Below are 26,008 nucleotides of genomic sequence, written 5' to 3'. Positions count from 1 at the left end.
CGTCTCTCATGAACACCCTCCAGGCAGGATCACTACATCATTTTTCAAGCCTGTCACATCCCAGACCTCCAGGTCGGCCCACGCTGAGACAGGGTGGACAGGAACTCCTGGGAGGGCTGCACCTCAGTCCATCAGTCAGAGCCCTAGAGTCCTTCCCAGACACCTGAACGCTGCTCCATCCCCAGCCCCCAGTTGGCTGGTGAGAGTCGTGGATATCAGCTCCCGAAGGAGGAAAGGCCAACTCAACAGCAGCTCAGCTTCTCAGAGGCCGGGGGCCGGCTCCAGGTCATCGAGTCTGCATTTCAGGCCAACCGGCTTCAGGGGGAGAGTCGGGAGGCCCTGAACAGCGAGAGCGCCACCCTCAACTTATGCAGACACTGTGGAAATGTCTAATCCCAGGAAGCCTCCTCCTGCCTCACCCTAAGGACCACCGTAAGTGCATGGACGTGTGCATGGACACGGGACAGACGGGAGAAAGCATCGGCTCCAACAGTGGACCCGGCTCTCAGAACCTCAGACAACAGGGAGCCTCCCTAGCTCAGGCAAAGCTGCCAAGGGAGGGTGCGCGCCCCCGCCACGGGGAGGCTCCCCAGCCACCGTCTGGAGAGCTACAAGTTTTGAAATATCAGCCACCCAGAGAGAGGTGTGGAGCTGGCTCCACCCAGATCTGGGGGGCCTTCCCATGAGCCCCTTGTTCCAAGTGCATGTGGGGGAGATTTCAAAGCCAGAGTGTCACTGACCCAAAGACCACCTGCCTGGCCATTTCAGGGCCAGACCCCCAGGCGTGGCATGCCTGACTTAGACACATCGTGTCCGGACTTTCAAAAAGGAGGGAGGCAGTCTGGGGACGACTTCCATTCCTCAGGAAGACCAGAGGGGCCCGACGGGCACTCGCCTTCTGTTCTGATAGGAAAGAGTCTTGTGGAAAGAGAAGAAGCAACAGGAGGGTTGAGCCCTGGGGGCTCCAAAGTGGTGGAGGCAACAGCATCTCTGATGGGCCGTATGAAACACAAGCACCGTGGCTCTAGCCTCACCCACAGATGGAACGCGGAACCCGGCTCGCTGGGGTACTCGCTGGGGACGGTGCCCAGCAGTGGGGCTCTGGGGCTGTGCACATGCACACACGCGCGTATGCACACACACGCACACAAGCTCACAAACACACAAGCCCCCCCCACACAAGCTCACAAACACACAAGCCCACACACACACACACACAAGCTCACACACGTACAAGTTCACACACACACAAAGCTCACACACACACAAGCTCACACACACACAAGCTCACACACACACAAAACTCACACACACACAAGCTCACACACACACAAGCCCCCCCACACAAGCTCACAAACACACAAGCCCCCCCACACAAGCTCACAAACACACACACCCACACACACACACACAAGCTCACACACACACAAAGCTCACACACACAAGCTCATGCACACACACACAAGCTCACACACACAAGCTCACACACATACACAAGCTCACACACACACAAAGCACACACACACAAGCTCACACACACAAGCTCACACACACCACACACACAAGCTCACGCACACAAGGTCACATACACAAGCTCATGCACACACACACAAAGCTCAGGCACACACACACAAAGCTCAGGCACACACATGACACACAACACATAAGCTCACATACACACAAGCACACACACACACACACAAGCTCACACACACAACACACGACACAAGCACACACACGACACATAAACACATGCGCACATGACACATAAGCTCACACACATACACATGAGCACACGCACACACACAAGCTCACGCACACACACAAAGCTCACACACACACAAGCTCACACACACAAAACTCACACACACAACACACACCACAAGCACACACGACACATAAGCTCACACACATACACAGGCACACACATAAGCTCACGCACACACACACAACACAAGCACACACGTGACACGAAAGCGAACACGCACACACACACAAGCTCACGCACACACACACATAAGCACATGCACACACATACATAAGCTCACACACACGTAAGCTCAAGCACACACACACAAGCACACGTACACACATGACACATAAGCTCATGCACACACACACAAGCGCACACACACACGCATGAGCTTACTTGAGCGCACACACTTGTACACACAGGCTCACCATCCCCTGTGGGCTACTCGCTAGGTGAGGCCCATTCCACAGACAGAACGAGACAGCCCTGATTGTTGTCCCAACGGAACCCAGATGAAGAAAACGTAGAAAGAGAGCCAGGCAGTGTCTGCACACTGAGGCACCTGCTCTGGCCCTGAAGGGTGTCCGACCGCAGGCGTAGATGGGCCACAGGCAACAGCCAAGAACTTCGCCCGACTCACCCCATCACGACGGCTCCTGGGGCTCCCACCAGGGTCCACAGGAGCACACTGAGGCCATGTTCTGCCCAGGCCAGGGCTGTCAGACCTCCGTGCAGGGGTCCTGGGGAGACACAGCTGGAGGTGTCTGGAAGCTGCGTTCGTGTGGTGAGCCCATCTTTTCCACTTGGATGGTACATTCATAAGGCCCCCGCCCTCGCAGGACCCAGGAAAACAGGGCCAGGAGCTGGAAGAGAAAAGGCCACATAGCCACAGCGTGAGGCCGCCAGCCTGGGGGACGCAGGGGAGGCCGGGGCTGGGTGAGTTCAAGGTCGGTTCGTGTCCCAGCCATGGGGGTGGGACACCCCTGCAAGCTTTCCAGCCCCCACTCTACAACTGAGCCTGCAGGCCTGTCCCTTTCAGGACAGCAGAACCCTGTACCCATCCTCCAGGCATGAGAAGCAAACCCCACTTCTTATCTGCAGGAGGAGCCGGGCTTCTGGGTTGATGTGGGCTGGGTTGATATGATCAGGCACATATTCCCATTCTTCCAAGATGAAGCCTTCAAACATTCTGGGAGGCAGGCAGGCACCCTATCTCCTCCTCCCGCTGAAATCTCAGATGTAATTACAATACATATGGCAACCCAGGGTGACAGGACCAGCTGGAAGCTGGACCCTGGCCGTGTGGACACAGGTACACGAGACACGCAGTGGGCACACACACGCAGACACCCACACGGCCCCTGCAAGCATCGCCCACACCCAGGCTAGCACTGAGCCACCCAGTCTGGGCTCTGCCTTGGCAGGCACCAGGGCAGGTGCACCTGCCACCAACGGCCCCAACACCCACCCAGGGCCACCTCCCTCCCAAGTACCTGGGGCAGCCTCGCCCCACATAACCCCTGGCTGGCCCCACACTTGTGTTTTCACTGAGCTCAGGCGTCACCTCCTCCAGGAAGCAGCCTGCCCCGGCTCTCCTGTGTCCGGGAGCCTGTGCCCCTCTGCCCTGCCTCGGCTCTCCTGTGTCTGGGGACCTGTGCTCCTCTGCTCTACCCGGGCTCTCGTGTGTCTGGGTGCCTGTGCCCCTCTGCCCTGCCCCAGCTCTCCTGTGTCTGGGGGCCTGTGGCCCTCTGCCCTGCCCCGGCCTGCCGAGGGTGTGATGGTTTTCAGTTTGTCTCCCTTCTGGACCTGGGGTTCCCTCGAGGCAGGGTTGCCCCCCATCTCAGTGCCTGGTATGAAGCTGGGCCTCAGCTTCCTCAAAAACGTTTGATGCACAAGTGGACGTGGTGACAATACCCAGGAAAGGCCACCCTGAGCCTGTCGGATAGGAGGCGGCGTTGCTTTGCTGAAGTGTGGGAATGCGCACAGGCGTGTGAGCATAAGCCCTGGCCCTGGACCGCCCCATTCACCCAGGGCCTTGCTGGTCCTTCAGGCCCAAGAACACGACGTCCACAGGCTCCCAGGAACTGCAAGTGAGCAGAGTGACTGGGAGCTGTGACCGCAAGACAGTAGCTGAGCAACAAGGGGCCCCCAGCAGGTCAGGCAACCCAGGCCCCCAGGTGACATGTCCCCTCGCCCCAGGCACCCCTCACCCTGGCCACGGCCTGCGTAGCAAGCCACTGCCATGAAGCCTGGGGGGCTCCAGGCGCGCTGGGCCAGGGGAAGCTCCAGAATGGCTTAAGGTCCTGGCAGTGACTCTGGAATGGAAGTGCCAGGGTACAAACTCCAGCACCGCCCCTTACCCATGACCTGCAGGGCCGTGGGCAGGCAGGAAGCCCCCTCGTGCCCCGGTTTCTTGAGGGCACCGTGGTTTCATGGCAGCGTCTGCCTGCCAGGGCTGCTGCGGAGGGGAGAGGAAGGGACCCAGAGCGCTGGAGAGGTGATGCTCGCCAGTGGGGCTGCAGTGGATGGAGAGAAGTCTCAGGGCGGACCCCTCTGACCTCCAGCCTTCCCCCCAACCTCCTCCTGCATCCACCTGGCTGCCAACTGGGCCGTTCCCACGAGGGTGAACAGAGCGGCCGAAGCCCGAAACACAGACATTTAATTTCGGAAATATCTGATTGGTTCAGAACCCCCCTGCCGCCCCGGGCAGTGAGAAGAGGGCCTGGGCAGACCCTGCTTTGCTCCCCGTGGCCTCCCCAGCCCCCCGCCCCTGCCATCCCTGAGCCGGGGAAATCCTTCTGGGCTGGCAGTGCGGCAGCCCACAGAACAGAGAGTGCAGCCTGGGCATGCCCTCGGCCCCTTCCCTGAACCTGTTTCTTCTGTAAAGTGGGAGAGAAGGACACGCACAGCTGGCAGGGCACAGGGAGCATGACCACAGCTGAGCATGCTGTGCCTGTGGGAAGCAGCCAGTGGCAGCTACAGACAAACAGGCTCCAGCTCCCCCGTCCTCCTCCTCCTCGTCAGCAACCCAAAGGTCTATTCCGGGGACCCGGGGCCACAGCTGGGCTCCCGAGCCCCACATCCCCCACCCGAGGTGCCCTCAGGTCTTCCAGTGGAACATTTTTGACATAGTCTAAACCATCAGCAAAACAAGATGAAAATTCAGTAATTGCTTTTGGCAGGGAGTCCATGGGCCAGCACAGAGGCCAAAATTAACCCCGGGGAAGTTTCCTGGGCCACCTGCAGCCCTGGGGGCCTGATCTAGGCTCCGTCTGAAAACAGGCCAGAACAGGTCTCGGCCTGGCCCTGCCAAGCCAGCCTGGACGAAGCAGGGAGGCGGGCAGGGACTCGGGGGGCAGCCGGACAGAGCGAGACTGTCGCTTAGCACACTTCAGGCCAGGAAGTGTCCGGCCTTCCGGAAAAATGTAATGTCATACTTTAGCAAGAAAAGCAGCCGTCATGCTACTTAGCAGCCTACAAATAGTTGGCTGAGTCCTAGAGAGGGTGTCGGCTGAGCCTGGGAGAGCAGAGATGCCAGGCTGGTAGGGCGGTGCGGGCCTCGTCCGGCCAGGTGGTATTCCCTCCCAGCTCCTCGCTCCCCCAGTCTCCCCCAGGCCTGGCCAGTCCCCAGCAGGCTGTGGGGGACGCGAACCCCCCAGGGTTACAGCCCAAGGTTACTGCACATCTGGCCAGGGTAGAGGTACCTGGTCCGACCCCTCCCTTAATGCCTGCTGGGGACCCCCGGAGGGGGCAGGAGCTCACTTCACTGGGTCAGAATCAGACCTCCGACCCACATCCTTTCCTCCGGGCCTCAGGGCCTCATCTGTAAACTGAGGCTGTCGAAGATGGTGGTCAAGGTAACAGAAGCCCATTAAGCAGCCAGACAGCCAGGCTCAGGGCTGACCACCGCGCTCTCCTCTCACCATTTTACAGATGAGGAAACGAAGGCTCACGGAGGGAAGACCACACAGCGAGGATTCAAGCCCGGGTGGGACCCCAGGAGCAGAGCGGGCAAGGAGAGCAGTGTCCCTAGGAGGGGCTGATGTCCAGCAGAGGGGACGGGCCAGCCTCACCCTTGCCTTGTCCAATTCCTTCTTCCTCCCCTTAAATGGGACGCCCAGAGTGCATGTGGGTTGCCTGAAGCCCCTTGAAAGCCCCAGAGTGTCGGATCGGGGGTGTCCAGCCAGGTTTTTGGTTGAAGGAAAAGAGAGGGAACACACCAGAGCACAGCCCCAGGCGGGCTTGGCCTGCAGGAGGAGGCCTGCCCCATGCTGTCCTGGTGAGGAAGGCAAGCGACACCTCTGTGCACCTGGCCATCTGCTGTCTGCGTACCTGCACCTGTCCGGTCTGAGTGTCATTGGGTGTTTTTCATTCTCACTTTCCAGAGGATACCGAGGCTGGAAGAGGCACAGTGACCTGCACAGGCCCCGGGGTCCTGGGTTGTACTTGCTCTCAGATGAACGCATGACCTAAAGCCACCCACCTCTCTGGGAACCTCCTTCTTCCCTCTCCTCCTCCTCCAACTCCTCTTCCCCCCGTCCTCCAGCTTTTCCTCCTCCCCCTCTTCCCCCTCCAACTCCTCCTTCTTCCCCCTCCTCCTCCGACTCCTCCTCCCCCTGTCCTCCAACTTTTCCTCCTCCCCCTCCTCCCCCTCCAGCTCCTCCTTCTTCCGCCTCCTCCTCCCTCCATCCTCCAGCTTTTCCTCCTCCCCTTCTTCCCCCTCCAACTTCTCCTTCTCCCTCCCCTCCTCCCTTTCCTCCTCCCCCAACTCCCCCGCTCATCCTCCAGCTTTTCCTCCTCCCCCTCCTCCCCTTCCAGCTTCTTCTTCTCCCTCCTCCTCTTCCCTTGCCTCCTTCTCCAACTCCTCCTCCTCCCTCCTCCAGCTTTTCCTCTTCCCTCTCTTCCTTTCCATCCTCCTCCAACTCCTCCTTCTCCCCCTCCGCTCCTCCTCCAGCATCTCCTCCCCCTCTTCTTCCTCCTTCAGCTCCTCTTCCTCACCTTCCCCCTCTCCTCCTCCTCCCTGCTTCTCCTTCTCCAGCTCCTCCTCCCTCTCCAGATCCTACCCATCCTCCTCCTACAGCCTTGAAGCAGCAGGGCCCGACTGTCTCGAGAGCACCCCTGCACACCTCTGAGGACGATTCCCCAGAGCCCCTCAGGGTGCGGCAGTGAGGAGGGCGCCTAGATCCAGAGCACACCCATGAGCCAGCCCCTTCCAGCCTCCAGGTGCCTCAATCCCCAGATGAAGAGAAGGTGACATCAGGTGTCCAGCAGGAGTGCATGAGGCTGCAGCAAACAGAAGCCAGCCCCATCACTCCACGTGGACATCCAGGCACCAGACACTGCCTGAGAGCCCCTGCCTGCGTCCTTCCCCGGCAGCGTAGCCTGGCTCCCACCCTCCTGCCTGGGTCTCAGCCTCATGACTGCGTCTCACCCTCATGGTTACCAGTGAGCAGCTGTCTCCCCAGGGCACGCGACGGGATTCCAGGCAGGAAGAAGAGGGTAGGACCCAAAAAGTTTTCCAGTGAGACTTTACCTCTCCAATCAGGAAGAGCTGCCCCAGACCCTCCTGTCTAGCCGTCATGAACTGCACCGACATGTGGCCACCTGGCCGCAGGGAGGGCTCATTGCCAACCCCAAGCAAAATTAGGGTCCTTTTGGAAGGAAGCAGAAAAGAATGGAGGTAGCAGTATAGCCCCACAGCCCCCAGTGACTGACCTGGAGGAAGAATGACTTTCCCAAAGCCACTCAACTAGGGAGTGCTGGAAATATGGGCTGGATTGGAGCCCATCATGGAGCCCACGCCTGCTCTTTCAACAATGGCATAGAGTAGCCTCTTCCCCGAGCAGGGCGCTTGCCTTGCCCCTCTATGGGCCACTTTAACCTGGCCTTGCAAATACCCACCAGCCCACAGCCAGGCTGGTAGAAAGGATGCCAGTGTCACTCCATACCCAGCTTCCTGGCTAAAGACACACATCCATACACACAAGACACATGTACACATAAACACACACATATACACATGCACACACACAGCCACACACACATGCACACACAGGCACACATGCAAACACACATAGACACATCCCTACACACAGAGACACACACACGCACACGCACTCTGGCGGGCTGCCTGCTCTCACACCTCTTTGTAAACCAGCTTGAGCTGCAGTCCCGCCAGCCCCACCCCAGAACTCTCTCTGGCCGGCTGAGCCCCATCCCCAGGCCCACCCTGCCACCCTTTGCACCGTCTAGCCCTGCAAAAGCACATACTTTCCTAACCTCAGGCATCTGGCTGCCCAGCAGCCCCTGGAAGGTGGGGAGGGGAGGTAGGAGACAAGGCGGGAAAAACCCCAAGGTAGAACCACAACGTTTATAAAACGGGTCGCTGAATTACACAGAACAGTATTTTCCTTGCGGATGCGATTCCTTCCCGGCCAAGCTGCACGCAGATGCCTGTGCTCGCCCCAGGCCCTCTCTGCAAGGGCTTGGCCTGCAGGAGCCACCAGAGCTAGGCGGGTGGAATGAGTTGGCCCCTGGAAATGCATCGGAAACCACACGGCCTTCTCATGGGCGCTGGTCAGAAATACAAACGCACACAGCAGGCACACGCTGCCCTGGTCGGCCTGCGTTTCTCGTTAGCACCTGGCCTGCAGGCAGGGCTGAGGCCCAGGGTGGCAAGGACCAGAGGCCGTCCTCCCACTGCCCCGCTCCGGGGCAGACACGGGCTCCTCAGCCTGCGTACCTGGGCTTCCCTGCAGCCCTCGTGCCCAGTCCTGATGGCTCCTGGACAGGGCTGGAAGCCACTTCTAGGAGTGCGAATGCCTGGAACTTTCGGACCTGATCTCAGCACTTGGGAGGAAGAAGCCGCAGGTTCTGCCTCTGCCTTGAGCAGCCTCTGAGGGGGTGCGAAGAGGGACGTGGGTTTGGGATCCCCCACAGCCCAGCCCAGACCACCCTGGCAGACTCTAACAGCCTGTACTGTGAGTTACTAACACCACCCCCCAACCTCAGAAGGTGGGTCTCAGCGTCTCCGTTTTTCCTTTTTTTTTTTTTTTTGGAGACAAAGTCTTGCTCTGTTGCCTAGGCTGGAGTGCAGTGGCACGATCTCAGCTCAGTGCAACCTCTACCTCCTGAGTTCAAGCGATTCTCCTGCCTCAGCCTCCTGAGTAGCTGGGATTATAGGCATGCGACATCATGCCCAGCTAATTTTTGTATTTTTTGTAGAGACGGGGTTTCGCCATCTTGCCCAGGCTGGTCTCGAACTCCTGGCCTCAAACACTCCATCTGCCTCGGCCTCCCAGAGTGCTGGGATTAAAGGCCTGAACCACTGCACCCAGGCTTCGGGGTCTCCATTTGATAAGATGCATTGAGGGGTGAACATGGAGAGGCAGAGAAAGCTGGGGCCGAGTGGAGCTGGGGGAGTCAGGCACCCGCCTGCAGCCACTTTCCTCCACCCATAGGGAGGGACGTGACAGCGGGAGCAGAGAGGAGAGCCCCTAAGGGGCCCCTGCTCCCTGGGCAGAAGGCCAGAGGCTCCAGAGGCCGTGCTTGTTGCCTCCCGAAGGCCATGTGCTGCTTGAGGCCATGCGGAGCCTGACTCTGACTCGGTAGCATCCCCCGTGTGGGTGTGTGGGACAGGGAAGAAGCTCATAGAGAGGCTTGTTGGGGGAGGCAGGGAGGATCAGCCTCAACATTGCTCTCCCAGGAACTGGCCTCCCTCCTTCCTCCAGGTGTGCCCCTCCTGTAGCAGGCAGGAGAGTCAGGGAAGGGAGGAGCCTCCGTGGCCCGCCCCCACGTCCTGTCCTGCGCAGGAGCAGGACGGCTCAGGGAGGCCCCGGTTTAGCCTGCAGGCCTTTGCTCTCTCAGTTCCCCCACCTGAAAGGCCACCCCACTGCTTCAGGAGGTCCCCCAAACCTCCAGACTCTACCTCCATCTCCCCCTCTCCACGACACCTCTAAAGCCCCCGCCTGCTTCCCGGCTCGGCTTTTCCAGAGCCGCGGGGACAGCCTGCTGGACTACGGTCCGCCCAGAGACAGAGACAGGGACAGAGGAAGCACGCAGCCCCCCAGCTGCCCCATCGTGGATACTGAGGTGTGTACTTTGGCTTCGGGAAGCTGGAGGAGGGAGAACAGCCCCACCTACAGGGACCCCGGGAAGGGCAAAGCTTGGTTTGGGAACGTGGAACCACAGCCTTGCCGCTCACTCGCCCCTTCTCGGTGGCTGCTTCTCGGAGGCTCCAGAGGGCTACAGTTCCCCGAGGGGAGCAGTAGCTGGTGCAGAAGAACAGAGTGGCCTCTGAACTCCCCACAGTCTGTTCTTCTGCCTGGAACAGCCCCCCTGGGGATCCCGGCCCTGGCCCACTCCTCCTACACCCCAGAGCTCATCTGCCCCTTCCTGCAGGCCTTGCTTACCCAGTCCAGCCTCAACACACTGCAGTGAGCCCAGCTTTCCCATGCCCGGTCAGATCCCAGCTCCTTCGGGGATCCTGTTTACCCTGTTTCCCCACAGGGGCTGGCACACAGGAGAATTGGTTTTTAAAATTTTTTTTTTTTTTTTTTTTTTTTTTTTTAATGAGATGGAGTTTCGCTCTTTTGTCCAGGCTGGAGTGCAATGGCACGATCTCGGCTCACCGCAACCTCCGCCTCCTGGGTTCAAGCAATTCTCCTGCCTCAGCTTCCCGAGTAGCTGGGACTACAGCTGGCCGCCACCACGTCCAACTAATTTTGTATTTTTAGTAGAGACGGGGTTTCTCCATGTTGGTCAGGCTGGTCTCGAACTCCCGACCTCAGATGATCCACCTGCCTCGTCCTCCCATAGTGCTGGAATTACAGGCGTGAGCCACCTCGCCCGGTCCACAGTAGAAATGTTGACAAGTACTTGTTCTGTGAGAGACGGGGGGTCTTGGAGCCTCCAGGAAACCTTCCAGCCCGAAGGTCTCCCACACTCCTCCCAGCCCTAAAAATGCTTCCCTGCTTCCTATGTCGAGGTCAGGGATGGAACTGTTGTGGGGCAAGAGAGCACCGGGGCCCTGGACCAGGGTCACAGGCAGCGTTGTCTGACTCGGGAGCCCGGCTCACAACTTACCTCCGCCTATGATTACCTTTTGTTAAGGAGATTATAGATATGGAGATGGGGAAAGAAGATAAATAGACAATGTTAAAAATCTGTTCTCTCTGGGTAACAGGATTTGTGCTTATCCACAAACTCAAAATGTTCTGCATCAAAAAATAAAAAGCCTTCAGCATCTCAGCCCTGGCCTGGGTTACCCAGAGAGGACCATGCAGGAGACGATGCGATTCTGTCTGTAGCCACCAGGTGGCGGCAAAGACCATGGCATCCTCCTGGCCCAGCCCCAGCCCCCGCAGCACCTGCCTTCCCAACAGGACCCAGAAGTGGGTATTGCAAGTCCCATTGGATGACCAGGGAAACCAGGATCCAGGTGGGAAAAGGCACTTGTCCATGTCACAGCCCAGCATGGGCAGAGCCTGTACTAGAACCCCCATCTTCCAATTCACCCGCTCATTTCACCAATACCTAGGGGTCACTTGGCTTTATCTGCAATACCCAAAAGGGCCTTGCAAAGATTCAGACAGGGCCGAGGCCCTGCAGCCAGCCTGGAGAGGAGGTGGATTTGAGCCTCATCTGCCTGAGCACTGGGGCTGCCCAAGCCTCTCAGCCCAACATCCGGGGCTGTGCCCAGAAGCAGGCTCCCCGCCTTCAGTGGCAGAGTCTAGTGCCACCCAGGGTCCCACTGGGGAGCCTTGGGGTCCTGCTGTGACTGCTGTGGAAAAGGGTGGAATGGAGCTGGCCCAGGGTGTCGCTGGGAAGCCCGGCTGTGCCTCCCCTAACTCTGTGCCAGGCCCAGGCCTCAACCCTGCCCTGGAGCCTACATTAGCAGCAGCCTTGGCAGGGCCCGTCCCACACCAGCCAGGCCGAGAGCAGGAGGAACAGTAGGATAAGGGCTGCAGCCAGGGTCATGGAGGGCACCAGGTCCGAGTCTTCAGGGTCAGGGATGACATCACCAGGGACATCTCTGGGGACGTTGGGGACACCGGACAGCCGGGCACCAGAGATCTTCTCCCCTGGGGGCCCTGGGCGGCCCATCTGTGGGAAGGAGGAGGCAAGGGGCAGGCCCTCCTCGGGGAAGGACCCCACCTGCCCACCCTCTGCTGTCCCTCTGGTCCACTCCCTCAGGCAGGCCTGACGTGGGGGGCATAGGCCAAAGCAGGAGACATGACGTGACCCAGAAGTGACCCTGGGCAGCAGCTCTGAGCCTCAGTCTTCTCCTCTGTAAAACGGGGTGAAGGAGACCCCAAGGGTTGGATGAGCACCCCCCGGCATCTGCTCCCCGCCTCCTACCTTCCCAAGACACAGCAGCCCTACTGTCCCCTCGGAGACCTCGGCCCTGGTGTCAGGTCCTGGAATGCAGCTCGGCCCGTTTCCGGGGAACTGGGAAGCTGTCAGACTGGTCTGGGGGGACCTTTGTCAAACTGCAGGGACTGTATCAACGCAGCCAACTGCCCTCCCCCTACACGGCAGCTGTGAGGTGGGCACAGGTGACATCCATCCTACAGATGAGAAAAGTGAGGCTCAGCGGGACCAGTGGCTCCTGAGAAGCCCCAGAGATTGGCAGAGGCCCCTACAGCAGCCCCCATGGAGACCTGGGAAACAGCTTCCAAGTGCCAGGCCTCAGCCCCTCCCCTGCAACAGGGCAGAGTCTGGACCAGATGATTTAAGACCCAGTGCCCTGGGCCAGCAAACCAGCACCAGGGATGCTCTGCCCTGCCCCCTCCAGATCCTGCCCCCAAGCTGGACTCCAGGCCCCTCCCTCTTACCCCAGCTGGGTGTGCAAGGCCTGGTCACCTTCCAGCCATGGGAAGTCCCACGTCCTGGAGGGGCCTGCCCTCAGCTGCCATGCTCCCCAGGGACAGGCGGCGGGCAGTGGCAGCTGAGTGCACCCCCTCGAGCTTTCCTCTACAGGACCCACCCCCCTGGGGCATTCCTTGGGGAGGGGCCCAGCAGGAATGACAGGAAAGGAGGGAGACCTCGCTGTGGGTGTGGCCAGCACAGAGAAAGGGGCAGTGGCTGTCCCAGGCACCAGAGCAGAGCCAGGGTCCCCCCAGACCAGCTCTCTTTCTGCTGCTCTGAACTGAGATTCCTGCCTGGGGTGGGAGGCCACAGAAGGGGAGAGGACTCTGAGTTCAAGTCAGCAAGGGGCTTCCAGACACACTTTGTGTGCTCAGCACTATGGATTGGGGGGTGCCTCCACACCCCCTCAGAGGCCAGGTCCCCAAGCAGCCTGTCTGCCACAGACAGACCCAGGAGAGAAGGACAGGAGGAAGGTGAGCTTCCCCATGAGAAGGTTAAAACAGGCTTTAGAGGTCACAAAAGCAGTCCCTGCAGAAGGAAATCATTCTTTAAAAAACAAAGATGTTCTTTTTTTTTTTTTTCTTTTGAGACAGAGTTTCACTCTTTTGCTCCCAGGCTGGAGAGTGCAATGGTGTGATCTTAGCTCACCACAACCTCCGCCTCCTGGGTTCAAGCAATTCTCCTGCCTCAGCCTCCCAAGTAGCTGGGACTCCAGGAGCCCACCACCACGCCCAGCTAATTTTGTAGTGTTAGTAGAGACAGGGTTTCTCCATGTTGGTGAGGCTGGTCTTAAACTCCCAACCTCAGGTAATCCTCCCACCTCGGCCTCCCAAAGTGCTGGGATTATAGGCGTGATCCACCGTACCCGGCCCCAGCATGTTAATTTTAACAGCAAAAATGGTTTGTTGGGGTTCAGACCATGATCCCCACAAGCAGGGTGCCTGGCATGAGGTTTCAGGACTAAAGGAAACCAGAAGTCCTCTGGTGCATCCCAAGTCTTTCTCCAACCTTCTCCTCCCCTCCTGTCTCCCGCCCTCTTTCTCCCCCACAGCAAGTCACAGAAGCCAGAATTCCTCTTTTCCCAGGTGGGTCATGGACACTAGAGCCACTGTCTCCCAAAAGCCAGCCATGAGACCTAGACACACGACTCGAACCCTCCCTGCCTTTCTGGGGAGGAGATGGCCATGCCCACCTTGTCTGACTGTGGGTCGTAAGACCCTTGCTCCGGGGGTTCTGCCCCATCCCTGGGGGAGGAAGCACTGCACAGAGAGGCCAAGGGGGATCTGCACAGCTGGCCTCACCAGTCTCCCCACAGTCCACCCCCACAGGCATCCCCTGCCATCTGACACCTGTCCACATGGCTGCCCGTTCTCCACCGACTCTAAGCCCAGGAACCATCCTCCCTGGGTCTCTGAGTCTCCACTTCTGATGGCTCCCTGTCACCTAAAGCTTTGATTAAATAAATCTGGTGTGCTTTTCTCTTGTGAACCTGCCTTTTGTTATAGAACTGTCACCCATGGCCCTGATGATGATGAGACCATCCCTATAAACTTTATAAAATTAATCAAGGAGGAAGAGAGGAGGAGAAATGAGACTAAACCAGGCTTGTAGTACATTCAGCATCCATCACTAGGTCAACTTGCTCACTGACCTCCAAGTTTTTTGGTGCCCGTTGCATTAGAATCACATAGACTCTGTTACAAGATTGCACCTCTCCCTCACTGCCCTATAGATAACAACTGGAACATTACAAAGGTTTCCTTTTTTTTTTTTTTTTTTTTTTGAGACAGAGTTTTGCTCTGGTTGCCCAGGCTGAAGTACAATGGCGCAATCTCAGCTCACTGCAACCTCCACCTCCTGGATTCAAGTGATTCTCTCGCCTCAGCCTCCCAAGCAGCTGGGATTACAGGTGCCTGCCACCACACCTGGCTAATTCTTTGTATTTTTAGTAGAGGCGGGGTTTCCCCATGTTGGCCAGGCTGGTCTCGAACTCCTGACTTCAGGTGATCCGCCCGTCTCGGCCTCCCAAAGTGGTGGGATTACAGGCGGGAGGCACCGCTTCCAGACAAAGGTTCCATTTAAGATGTTCTTTTGGGTCCTGTGTACCAATGAAACTACTGACACCGGCCAGGCATGGGGTCTCCTCCTATCTCCTTGCTCAGAGCCCTACAATCACTAAACTCTTCCCTGCTGCGAACCCTGCTGCCGTGGGGCACTGTGTGTCACGGAGTCACTGCGGAGCAGGCACGTGGATCTGCTGGTCTTGTAATAATGGATGAGGAAACAGATTCCACCTTTTCTACCCCTACAGTTCGAAACAGCTTTGATGCCCATGACAGAAGATTCATTACAAATTCAGGTTCATCCACCCAACCTTTAACATTAAAAGGCTGGTAAACAGGGCTGGATGCAGTGACTCTCTCCTGTAATCCCAGCACTTTGGGAGGCTGAGGCGGGTGGATCACGAGGTCAGGGGATAGAGACCATCCTGGCTAACACAGTGAAACCCCGTCTCTACTAAAAATACAAAAAATTAGCCAGGCATGGTGGCGGGCACCTGTAGTTCCAGCTACTCAGGAGGCTGAGGCAGGAGAATGGTGTGAACCCAGGAGGTGGAGCTTGCAGTAAGCTGAGATGGCACCACTGCACTCCAGGCTGGGTGACAGAGCGAGACTCTGTCTCAAAAAAAAAAGGCGTTAAACAGGGTTCTGTGCAAGAAGGTTCACACCGGCTCATTCTTTTAGCAAAAAACTGTGCTACATCCGTAAAACACTACACTACGCGACTGCAAAAAAGGACACACCACTGAAAATTGGCACATGGATAAATCTCACAAACATGCTGAAAAAAGAAGGCAGACAAAAGAGTACTTCACATAGGTTCTCTTTATAAGACCACTCTAATCTATTTTCACAGAAAGCAGATTAATAGTTTACTAGTGAGCAGGGAAAGGAGGTTGACTTCAGAGAGGCACAAACAAACCTTCTAGAAGGGTGGAAATGGACTGGGCGCGGTGACTCACACCTGTAATCCCAGCACTTTGGGAGGCCAAGGCGGGCGGATCACCTGAGGTTGGAAGTTTGAGACCAGCCTGGCCAACATGGTGAAACCCTGTCTCTACTAAAAATGCAAAAATTAGCCAGGTGTGGTGGTGGGTGCCTATAATCCCAGCTACCAACCTGGCCAACACGGTGAAACCCTGTCTCTACTAAAAATGCAAAAATTAGCCAGGTGTGGTGGTGGACGCTTGTAATCCCAGCTACTCGGAAGACTGAGGCAGGAGAATCGTTTAAACCCGGTAGTCGGAGGTTGCAGTGAGCCAAGATCGCACCACTGCACTCCAACCTGGGCAACAGAGTGAGCCTCCATCTCAAAAAAAGATAATTTCTTTCTTAGAAACGGTGGAAATGTTTTATATCTTGATTGGGGGTGTTTGGGGTTATACAATTGTCAAAACTCATCAACCTATACTTAAAATGGATTCATTTTACTGTATATAAATTGTAGCTTAATAAAGTTGATTTTTCTTGTATTTTATTTTTTCAAGAAGGCTCTCCCTCTCACTCCAGCACTCAACAGGCTGGAGTGCTGTGGTGTGATCACAGCTCACTGCAGCCTCAAACTCCTGGGCTGAAGCAATCTGCCCACCTCTGCCTTCCGAGTAGCTGGGACCACAAGCACTCGCCATCACACCTGGATAATTTGTTTTAGTTTTTTGTAGAGACAGGGTCTCACTTTGTTGCCCAGGCTGGTGTCAGACTCCTGACCTCAAGCAGTCCTCCTACCTTGGCCTCCTAAATGCTGGGACAGGCACACACCACTGTGCCTGGCCTAAAGTTGATTTTAAAAGAAAAAAATACATTTTAAAAAAAGAGAAGGCCAAGTGCAGTGGCTCACGCCTGTAATCCCAGAACTTTCTGAGGCTGAAGCAGGGGGATCACGAGGTCGGTAGCTTGAGACCAACCTGGCCAACATGGTGAAACCCCATCTCCACTAAAAATACAAAAATTAGCCGAGTGTGGTGGCACATGCCTGTAATCCCAGCTACTTGGGAGGCTGAGGCAGGATGATCACTTGAACCCGGGAGGCGGAGGTTGCAGTAAGCTGAGATTGCACCACTGCACTCCAGCCTGGGCAACAGAGCGAGACTCCGTCTCAAAAAAAAAATACATATATATGTTTATACGTAAAAATACATACATATATGCTTATATGTAAAAACATACATATATGCATGTATGTAAAAACACATGTGTGTGCATGTGTGTAAAACACATACGTGCATGCATGCATGTAAAACACAAACGTGTGCATGCATGTAAAACATGTGTGTATGCATGCGTGTAAAAACATGTGTGTGTGCATGCGTGTAAAAATACATACATATATGTATATATGGCCATGAGAACTGTGCAGCCTGATCACCATACCGGGTGTGCCTGAGTCCAAAGCCTATGATCTTGATGGCAAGAAAACGATGACGTAAAGGGGCTACAGGATTTAATGGGGGCCCCAATAGCAAATACGCAAAATAGGCACATGGGGAAAAGACTGGAAGGAAAGAGGCTAAAATGCCTTCAAGGTCAGGCTGACGGGAGATGGACGTGATTCTCTTTATTGTTCTATTATGGTTTTATTTCAATCATAATAAGGGGAACTCTAACTTTTAAAAATGCTTTACTACGTTAATAGCTAAACATGGGAAATGACCCAAATACTCAGTAACAAAGGATCCGTTTAAAAGCGTGTGTGGCACGTCCATCCAGCAGAGCAGGGCGTGATTTCGTCCTCTTCCCGAAAAGGCCCAAAGGGAGAGGTGGAAGTGCTGTGGGATTTTTTGAGGACGGGCTTCCCGGGAATTTTCCATTTCTGCTTTTCTTATTTTTCAATGTTATCTTACTACCTGGGTGACATGTCACGAGTTCAGGTTATTTCTACCATCAGAGCCTGGGGTGGAGGATACAGACCTCGCCCACTGCAGCTGCCCACAGCGCCCCGCCCGGCCCCTCCCGCCTCCTTGGTCCCGCACATCCGCTGCTGCCCTGACACTCGGCGATTCCCTGGTGCCCGGGCCGGGTGAGCAGCTCCCGGCGCTCCGCGAGGACCCCGGACGATCTGGCAGGGGCTCCGCCCTGGGACCCCCATCCCGTCTCGGGGGCGGGACCTTCGGGTGCGCACGCGGTGCGGGCCGCGCCCTGGGAAGCCGGGTCCGCATCCGAGCATCAGGACAGCGTGCGGCCGCCTCATTGGCCGGCGCGGCTCTGCAGGGCCATCCCGCAGCCAATCGCGGCTGAGGGGCGGGGCCTAGCCGGGGGCGCTGCGGCCCCCGAGCGGCTGCTCCAGTCTGAGCGCCCTCCGCTCGCCCGGAGAGAGACCCGGCCATGCAGGAGCCGCTGCTGGGAGCCGAGGGCCCGGACTACGACACCTTCCCCGAGAAGCCGCCCCCGTCGCCAGGGGACAGGGCGCGGGTCGGGTGAGAGTCGCTGGGTTGGGGACTGGGGGTGGGGCCTGGGGGTGGCTCTGGTTCCCTCCAGCCGGCGGCACGCTCCCACCCTGGGCCTCCCCTGACCTAGTCGCCACCGAGGGGCCATCTGGCTCCCTCCTGTCCCGGACACGCTACTCCTATTTAAGGAACCGGTCCCTCTAAGGGAAGGAACGATCCACGGGAGTACCAGGCCCAGCCCCCTACTGCCACAGACAGGAAGACTGAGGCCCCAGCGAGCAAGGGGTCTGCCTGAGGTCACACAGCAAGCCTCCAGCCGCAGACCTGGGGGCAGAACCAGAGCCTCCTCTTCCGGAGAAAAGGCCCCAGCACCAGAGGCTCAGCCACGGCGATGAGCTAACAATGGCCTGGGAATTTCCCAGGGGAGCTGGGGCTCAGGCCCTGGGAACCTGAATGGCCTTGGACCCAGGCCTCCCCAGCACTGCCCGCTGAGCTGGGCAGCCACTGGGTTCAGAAAAGGCAATGGTTCCTGGAGGAGGGACTCAGAGACCCTGGTCCTTTTGTCCGCCACTATCACCAGGGCCCTGCAGAACAAAAGGGTGTTCCTGGCCACCTTCGCCGCAGTGCTCGGCAATTTCAGCTTTGGGTATGCTCTGGTCTACACATCCCCTGTCATCCCAGCCCTGGAGCACTCCTTGGATCCCGACCTGCATCTGACCAAATCCCAGGCATCCTGGTTCGGGGTAAGGAGCATCCTCGGAGGAGGGTGGGTGCAGGGAGCAGGGACCTGCTGAGCCTTGTCCCCAGCTAGGGACCTCCCAAATTCTCCAGCCAAATTCACCAGCCCCTCCAGGGCCCTGGTCCCCCCGCCCCCAGCCATCCAGGCCACTGGTGGGTGGGGTAAAGCTACAGGATTCCTCTGAAATGAGGAACTGAAAGCCAGTGGAGAGGGTGAAGGAAGGAGCAGGTGGGGAGGTGGCTGTCAGGGTCTACACTAGGTGGGGTTGAGGCTTCCCCAGGTCCCCACACCCACAGTTGGCTGGATGGGGGCAAGGGTATCAGGTGTCAGTGGGGAGAGGCACCGGCTGGGGCAAGGAGGGTCTGCAGGACAGATTGTGGGCTGATGGAGAGGAAGATCCCAAAGTCCCAGAGTCTAGAATTACAATCTTAATAGCCTCAGATGTAGTTACAACATAGTAGTTAAGATAAGATTTACTGAGCACTTCCTATGTGCCAGGCACGTGTTGGGCACTGAACGTTCATTGACTTCCAGGGCCAACCCCACGAGGTAGCACTTGTGCTCTCCCCATAAGACAGTCCAAGAAACTGAGGCTCAGACAGGCTGGGCAATGTGCCCGGGTCCCACTACCAGTTAGCAGAGTCCAGAGGGGGTCCCAGTTCCTGCTGTACAGGGAACTTAAGAACCTCCAAATCTTAAAGCCCAGGGCCTTCAAGTCACGGAATTCTCCTGTATTAAAATATTAGACATTTAACCATCAGGCTGGACAAAACCACTGTGTATATGTGGCAGTGCCTCTTCCTTAGAGCAGAACTCCCTGTTTGAGCATCCCTAACAAATGGCTGTCCCTTGAAGACAGGAGGCTCCCTGCTTCAAGTGCTTGACTTGGTCAAGTGCTTGACCAGCTCCTGGGGTCGGCCTAGAGAAGAAGCTGTCCCTGGACTCTGATGAGAGTGGGGTGCACAGTGCCCAGACATATCTGCCCTGCACCCCGTTCCCCTGCAGTCCGTGTTCACCTTGGGAGCAGCAGCCGGAGGCCTGAGTGCCATGATCCTCAATGACCTCCTGGGCCGGAAGCTGAGCATCATGTTCTCAGCGGTGCCGTCGGCGGCCGGCTACGCGCTCATGGCGGGTGCACACGGCCTCTGGATGCTGCTGCTCGGAAGGACGCTGACGGGCTTCGCCGGGGGGCTCACAGCCGCCTGCATCCCGGTAAGGCCAAGCCTTCCCACCCAGGGACCCCAGTGCCTCTGTATTGGTGCTGAGCCTCCATCTGACTAAGGCCTGCCGGCCTCCATGCCTTCTGGGCAATGCGAATTGTTTGCCTTCCTTGCGGATGCCCTCAGCTCACCCCCAGCAGGGCAGCTAATTTGGGGGAAATTGCCTCCAGGTCCCCGGCTACCCCCACTCTGGACTTTCCAAGCCTTCTACCCCATTTCTTGACTGGTCAGATGTATTACTCAATTGGAGAAAATCCGCATTGAGCAATGGGTAGGAGAGGGAAGTCCCTGCCCGACACCCTCCCTGGGACCTTCTTATCTTATCCGATACTCCACACGGGGCCTGGTGAGCCCAGCAGAGGAGACAGAACTCGCTGGGAGGCATGGACTCACCTGCTCAGCCCTGGAGCCTGGGAGCCCTCGGGCCTCCTTCCCAGCATCATGCTGCTCATTTCCGAGCTAAGTCCTTCCACCCACCTCACAGTTAGGGAAAGTGAGGACAGAGGGAGATCAGGCAGGCCGCCCAAGGTCCTGCAGTGAGTCATGACCAGGACACAGCCCCACCAGAAAGCCTCCGCTTCCCACTTTCCGGGGTTCACAGGGGCTGCCCCTCCCATCTTGGCCGGGCCTAGGAACCTGCATTCTCAGCAAAACCTGGTGCGGTGGCTGTGTCTTGCAGGTGTACGTGTCTGAGATTGCTCCCCCAGGCGTTCGTGGAGCTCTAGGGGCCACACCCCAGCTCATGGCAGTGTTCGGATCCCTCTCTCTCTACGCCCTTGGCAAGTATGGCCCTGGTGGGAGGGGTGGGTGCCGCCAAGGTAGACGTGGGTGGAAAGGGAATGATTTGCCCCAGAACAGATCCTGGGCTGAGAGGCAAGAGATCTGGCATCCCGGCCCCACTCAGCCAGCACCTTGCTGCGCACCTCCAGGCAGGGCCTGCCCCTCTAGCCACAGGCCAAGTCCCTAGCTGGGGCAGCCAGGGCTTCTCCTGGACCCACAGTCGCCAGACTATATTTTAACGGCAGAAAGCGTCCATCAAATGCCATCTCAGATGGGAAGTCCAGATAGAAAAGAAATCACAGTGCATGCAGCTGCTCAGTTGAGGGGGCGTGGAGGTCTTGGGTGGAGGCCCAGGGCCTTGCCTGCCCAGCCTAGTCCTTCCTCATCCGGCCCTGGCCCTAAGACTTTCCAAGGACTTCCCACTATGTGCCAGGGGCTGAGCAATCCCTGCAGCCCCACCCTGCCTGGGGCAATCAGGGTAGGCTTCCTATAGGAGGTGGCCCTTGGACTAGACCTTAAAGGGCAGATGAGGTTATTCAGAGGCTCCAGAGGGAAAGGGCTCTACCAGGCCTGGACCTGGCCCCTCACCCACTGCTCGCCCCCAGGCCTCCTGCTGCCGTGGCGCTGGCTGGCTGTGGCCGGGGAGGCGCCCGTGCTCGTCATGATCCTGCTGCTCAGCTTCATGCCCAACTCGCCGCGCTTCCTGCTCTCTCGGGGCAGGGATGAGGAGGCCCTGCGGGCGCTGGCCTGGCTGCGCGGGACGGACGCCGACGTCCACTGGGAGTTCGAGCAGATCCAGGACAACGTCCGGAGACAGGTGCAGGAGGGTGTGCACACAAGCCTGGCAGGCCCGCCTCCCACACTTCAGCTCTGTGTGGCCGTGGAGGCTTTTCCTGGAAGACAGGACCACAGTAGTTCCCACTAATCCAAGTGCCTGAGTTGGGGTTGGGGGGCTGTCCCCAGAGCCTGGGTGGCCTGGTAAGCTGCTTCTTTCCTGGAGGAGGGAAAAAGGGGGTCTCCCACCCAACCCTTGGCAGTCCAGGGCAGGATGGCACCTGCTGGAGAGGCTGGCCCAACGCCCTCAGTGGCGGCCTTGTGTTTCAGAGCAGCCGAGTGTCGTGGGCTGAGGCACGGGCCCCCCACGTGTGCCGGCCCATCGCCGTGGCCTTGCTGATGCGTCTCTTGCAGCAGCTGACGGGCATCACGCCCATCCTGGTCTACCTGCAGTCCATCTTCGACAGCACTGCTGTCCTGCTGGTGAGAGCCCAGCCCTGGCCGGCGCCCACCCACGGGGTCCACTGGAGGCTGGCAGGGCAGGCCTGGCTTGGGAGGCAGGGCCTGCTCCTACATTTACCCAACCCCCGGCCTTACCCACACCTACTCTGTGCCAGGTGTCAGGGATGCCACAGCAAGATCTGAGATCTGGGCCATGTGGAGACAGTTCCTGTGCCTTCCCCTCTTCTCAGAATGTTTTTAAGAAAAGCTTAAATGTTTTAAAATAAAATACTAGCATAATCCCAACACGAGACTGAGGCGGGAGGATCACTTAAGCCCAGGAGTTTGAGACTCCAGCGAGCCACGATCTCACCACTGCGCTCCATCCTGGTGACAGAGCGATACCCTGTCTCTAAAAACATATAGAAATTTTTAAAGTTAAATAAAATACATGGGATTACAAAGGAAACCAGCTTTATAGAAACGTGGACCCCTTGAGGCCATAGACCCCAGGTTCAGAGCCCTGTGGCATCTGCCACTTGATGAGGGAAGTCACTTTCCCCTCTGAACCTCAACTTCCTCCTCTGCAAGAAGAAGATAGCAGCACGTCTCTGTAGGCCTGCCCCAAGGCTCAGAGTGAGATGAGATTTGGAGATTAGGAACAGCACGGTTCGGCAAGTCATCATCACGCTTGGATTCTGTGCCAGATGAGGGTAGTGGTGGGCAGAGCAGATGTGTGCCTGCCCAGGAGGCCCCGTGGGCTCGGACAGTGTAGATGCCCAGCATGCTGCAGGCGCCAGACCACTCAGTCCTGCGCTGAGCTGCTGGCCTGAGCCCCTGCAGTGCCAGCAGGGACAAGCTGGGTCCTGGACGGGGACGGGAACAGCAGGCAAGTCCCTCAGCCCTGGTGGCCTTCCTCCCCATAGCCCCCGAAGGATGACGCAGCCATCGTTGGGGCTGTGCGGCTCCTGTCTGTGCTGATCGCCGCCCTCACCATGGACCTCGCTGGCCGCAAGGTGCTGCTCTTCGTCTCAGGTAAGCACCCTGCAGCCAGCCCGCCTGCCCCGCTCCTCCGCATGACTCGGGGCTGGGCTGGGTGTGCAGGCCTGCCTCGGGGTGGGGCTGTGTGTCTGGGAACTGCAGGGCACCTGCCTCTGTAGCATCAGCAGGGCCCTGGCCCTGGCCAGTGGCTCCAGAAAGGTCCATTGGGGCTCCGAGTGGACACACTGGCTGTGACACTCCATGGTGGGCATGGTGGGAGCCTGACACGGGGCTGGAGACAGAGCTTGCTGCCCTGCCGGGCGTCTCTAGTCCCAGACACGGGCTGGACCACGCAAGTAAGGGGCTCTGCAGAAAGAACTCTGAGAGAAACAGCTGGCTCAGAGGGTCCTGGCCCCACGAGGCCACCTGTCTGTCCACAGCGGCCATCATGTTTGCTGCCAACCTGACTCTGGGGCTGTACATCCACTTTGGCCCCAGGCCTCTGAGCCCCAACAGCACTGCGGGCCTGGAAAGTGAGTCCTGGGGGAACTTGGCACAGCCCCTGGCAGCACCAGCTGGCTACCTCACCCTTGTGCCCCTGCTGGCCACCATGTTCTTCATTATGGGTAGGTGTGGCGGCGGCTCAGGGGCAGGCTGTCTCGGGTGTTAAGGGATGGGTGATGTGTCCGGGTGGCTGGAGAAGGGGGTCTCCAGCAGCTCAGTGGAGACAGACACTGCCGCCTCCAGTCGCCCCACAGGGCCTCAGCCTGCCTCCTCCTCCGAGCAGGCTATGCCATGGGCTGGGGCCCGATCACCTGGCTGCTCATGTCTGAGGTCCTGCCCCTGCGGGCCCGTGGCGTGGCCTCGGGGCTCTGCGTGCTGGCCAGCTGGCTCACCGCCTTCGTCCTCACCAAGTCCTTCCTGCCAGTGGTGGTGAGTGCTCAGCCCCGGGCCCCCAGGCCCTCTGTGACTGACCGGGACCCTTCTCAGTGCCAGGGGCTATGCCAAGGCCAGCTCTGTCAGGCCCCTAACTCTCAGTGATGCTAGGAGATGAGCACACACCCCCTGAACTCAGAGGCCCCAGAGTGGTCACGTGACAGTCCGACAGAGGCTCTTCATTACGAGAAACAGGAACAGGCTCAGGAGACTGTTCTGAGAAGTCAGGTTACCTCCCAGGCCAGGGCAGGACATGGCCCAGAACCCTGCCAGGAGCCCAGGAAGACCACCTCCCCACCGTGCTCCATCTCCCGCCCTCCTGGGCACTGGGTCTCAGCTGCACCCCCACACTATCCCCTTCCCCTCCCACACGCTCCCCCCAACCCCTCCCACTCCCCCTGCCTCCTGATTCAAAACTACGGGCCCTGTGACCAGCCAGAATCCGTCAGGCCCAGGGTAAGTTCCCATGAGGGAGAAGCTGGCTAGGGCAGCCCAGGCCAGCGCCTAACCTGTCCCCGCAGTGGTCCCCTCAGTGGGGTTGCGGGAGGGCAGGCAACCCAGAGTGAGTCCGTCAGCTTAGAGGGTCCAAGAAGAACCTGCGTGCCTACCAGGCTGTGGGGCGGGCCTCCTGTAGGCTGCGGCGTGGAACAGCTGGGACGCCAGCGCTGGGTAAGGGGCGTAGAGGGGCTACCTGAGCTGAGGCCAGAGGGCCCAGCCTCTGAGGAAGGCTGAGGGGCAGACGGGATGCAGACTTCGAGGGCCACAAACGGGGCTAAAGCCTTCGGATTTGTCCTGGGGGCAGTGGGGGAGCCTTGGTGTGGGGGAGCTATCTCTGAACACAGGAAGGACCAGATGAGGCCCCACACGGCTGGTTGCTACCAGCAGGGCCCATGAGCTGCTCCTGGGGCAGGAGAACCCTGGATCTTCTCCCTGTGACCCGGGCCCGCTCTCCACCCACAGAGCGCCTTCGGCCTCCAGGTGCCTTTCTTCTTCTTCGCGGCCATCTGCTTGGTGAGCCTGGTGTTCACAGGCTGCTGTGTGCCCGAGACCAAGGGACGGTCCCTGGAGCAGATCGAGTCCTTCTTCCGCACGGGGAGAAGGTCCTTCTTGCGCTAGGTCAGGGTCTCTGCCTGGAGGGGGCCAAACCCCCAGTGGCTGGGCCTGTGTTGGCTGCAATCCTGCACCCTGGGACCAAGAGGCAGCAGTCATCCCTGCCACCAGCCAGAGCACAGGAAGAGCGGCGTGATGGGGCCTCAGCAGCGCGTGCCCCTGGCTCTGGACAGGTAGCACTGCTGTCCAGCCGCAGCCCCAGCTCAGGCGGCCTGCAGTGCTGCACGTAGCCATGGGCCGCAGGAGAGCACACTACTCTGCGTCCAGGGACATGGCCCTACTGGGTGACCTCAGACCTAGTCCTTTACCCTTGGCGTGAAGGACACACCCCACAGAAGGCTACGGGGAGGACTGAGAGGACAGGGCTGGAGGCAGCCAAGTAACGTAGTCATATCATCACGTTCTGATCTGGTGACATCTGGCTGTGCAAGGAAGACCCGGCTCTGCCCCCCCAAGTCTTGTGGACACCACAGGGAACATCCTGGACTTCAAAAGCCAGGGCAGGCCAGGTGCAGTGGCTCATGCCTGTAATCCCAGCACTTCTGGAGGCCGAAGCAGGCGGATTACCCGAGGCCAGGAGTTCAAGACCAGCCTGGCCAACATGGTAAAACCCCGTCTCTACTAACAAATACAAAAAAGCCAGGTGTGGTGGCGCACACCTGTAGTTCCAGCTGCTTGGGAGGCTGAGGCAGAATTGCTTGAACCCGGGAGGTGGAGGCTGCAATGAGCTGAGATCATGCCATTGCACTCCAGCCTGGGCAACGAGAGTGAAACTCCGTTCCCCTGCCCCCCCGCCAAAAAAAAAAAAGCCAGGGCAAAGGACCTGGCGTGGCCACTTCCTCCTGCCCCAGCCCAACCTCTGGGAACAGGCAGCTCCTATCCGCAAACTGTGTTCACCCTTTTATAAAAATAAAGGAACTGGGCCTGTAGCCCTGGCGAGGAAAGAGTGGGGTCTACTCCAG

General features: G+C 58.3%; 1 protein-coding gene across 3 annotated transcripts; it reads left to right on the top strand.

The window, feature by feature from the left end:
- Positions 1-9,586: 9,586 nt before the first annotated feature.
- On the top strand, positions 9,587-25,990 carry SLC2A6 (solute carrier family 2 member 6). 3 transcript variants are annotated; one of them, XM_073022080.1, is made up of 11 exons: positions 9,589-9,844; positions 17,567-18,095; positions 18,646-18,808; positions 19,810-20,016; positions 20,704-20,803; positions 21,410-21,621; positions 21,909-22,061; positions 22,946-23,054; positions 23,441-23,626; positions 23,788-23,933; positions 24,897-25,990. In XM_073022080.1, exons 2-11 carry the CDS (start codon positions 18,004-18,006, stop codon positions 25,050-25,052), a joined length of 1,524 nt encoding a protein of 507 aa, XP_072878181.1. In that variant the 5' UTR covers positions 9,589-9,844; positions 17,567-18,003; the 3' UTR covers positions 25,053-25,990. The 3 variants fall into 3 exon arrangements, with proteins under 3 accessions (XP_008003958.1, XP_072878181.1, XP_008003957.1); XM_008005767.3 differs by lacking the exon at positions 23,441-23,626 and having other exon boundaries at positions 9,587-9,844; XM_008005766.3 differs by lacking the exon at positions 9,589-9,844 and having other exon boundaries at positions 17,398-18,095.
- The last annotated feature ends 18 nt before the right edge of the window (positions 25,991-26,008 follow it).

Source organism: Chlorocebus sabaeus, chromosome 12 (assembly GCF_047675955.1).
Source record: "Chlorocebus sabaeus isolate Y175 chromosome 12, mChlSab1.0.hap1, whole genome shotgun sequence".
Taxonomy (NCBI): domain Eukaryota; kingdom Metazoa; phylum Chordata; class Mammalia; order Primates; family Cercopithecidae; genus Chlorocebus; species Chlorocebus sabaeus.
Note: the sequence above shows the minus strand (reverse complement) of the source record. Positions and strands in the feature narration are given on the sequence as shown.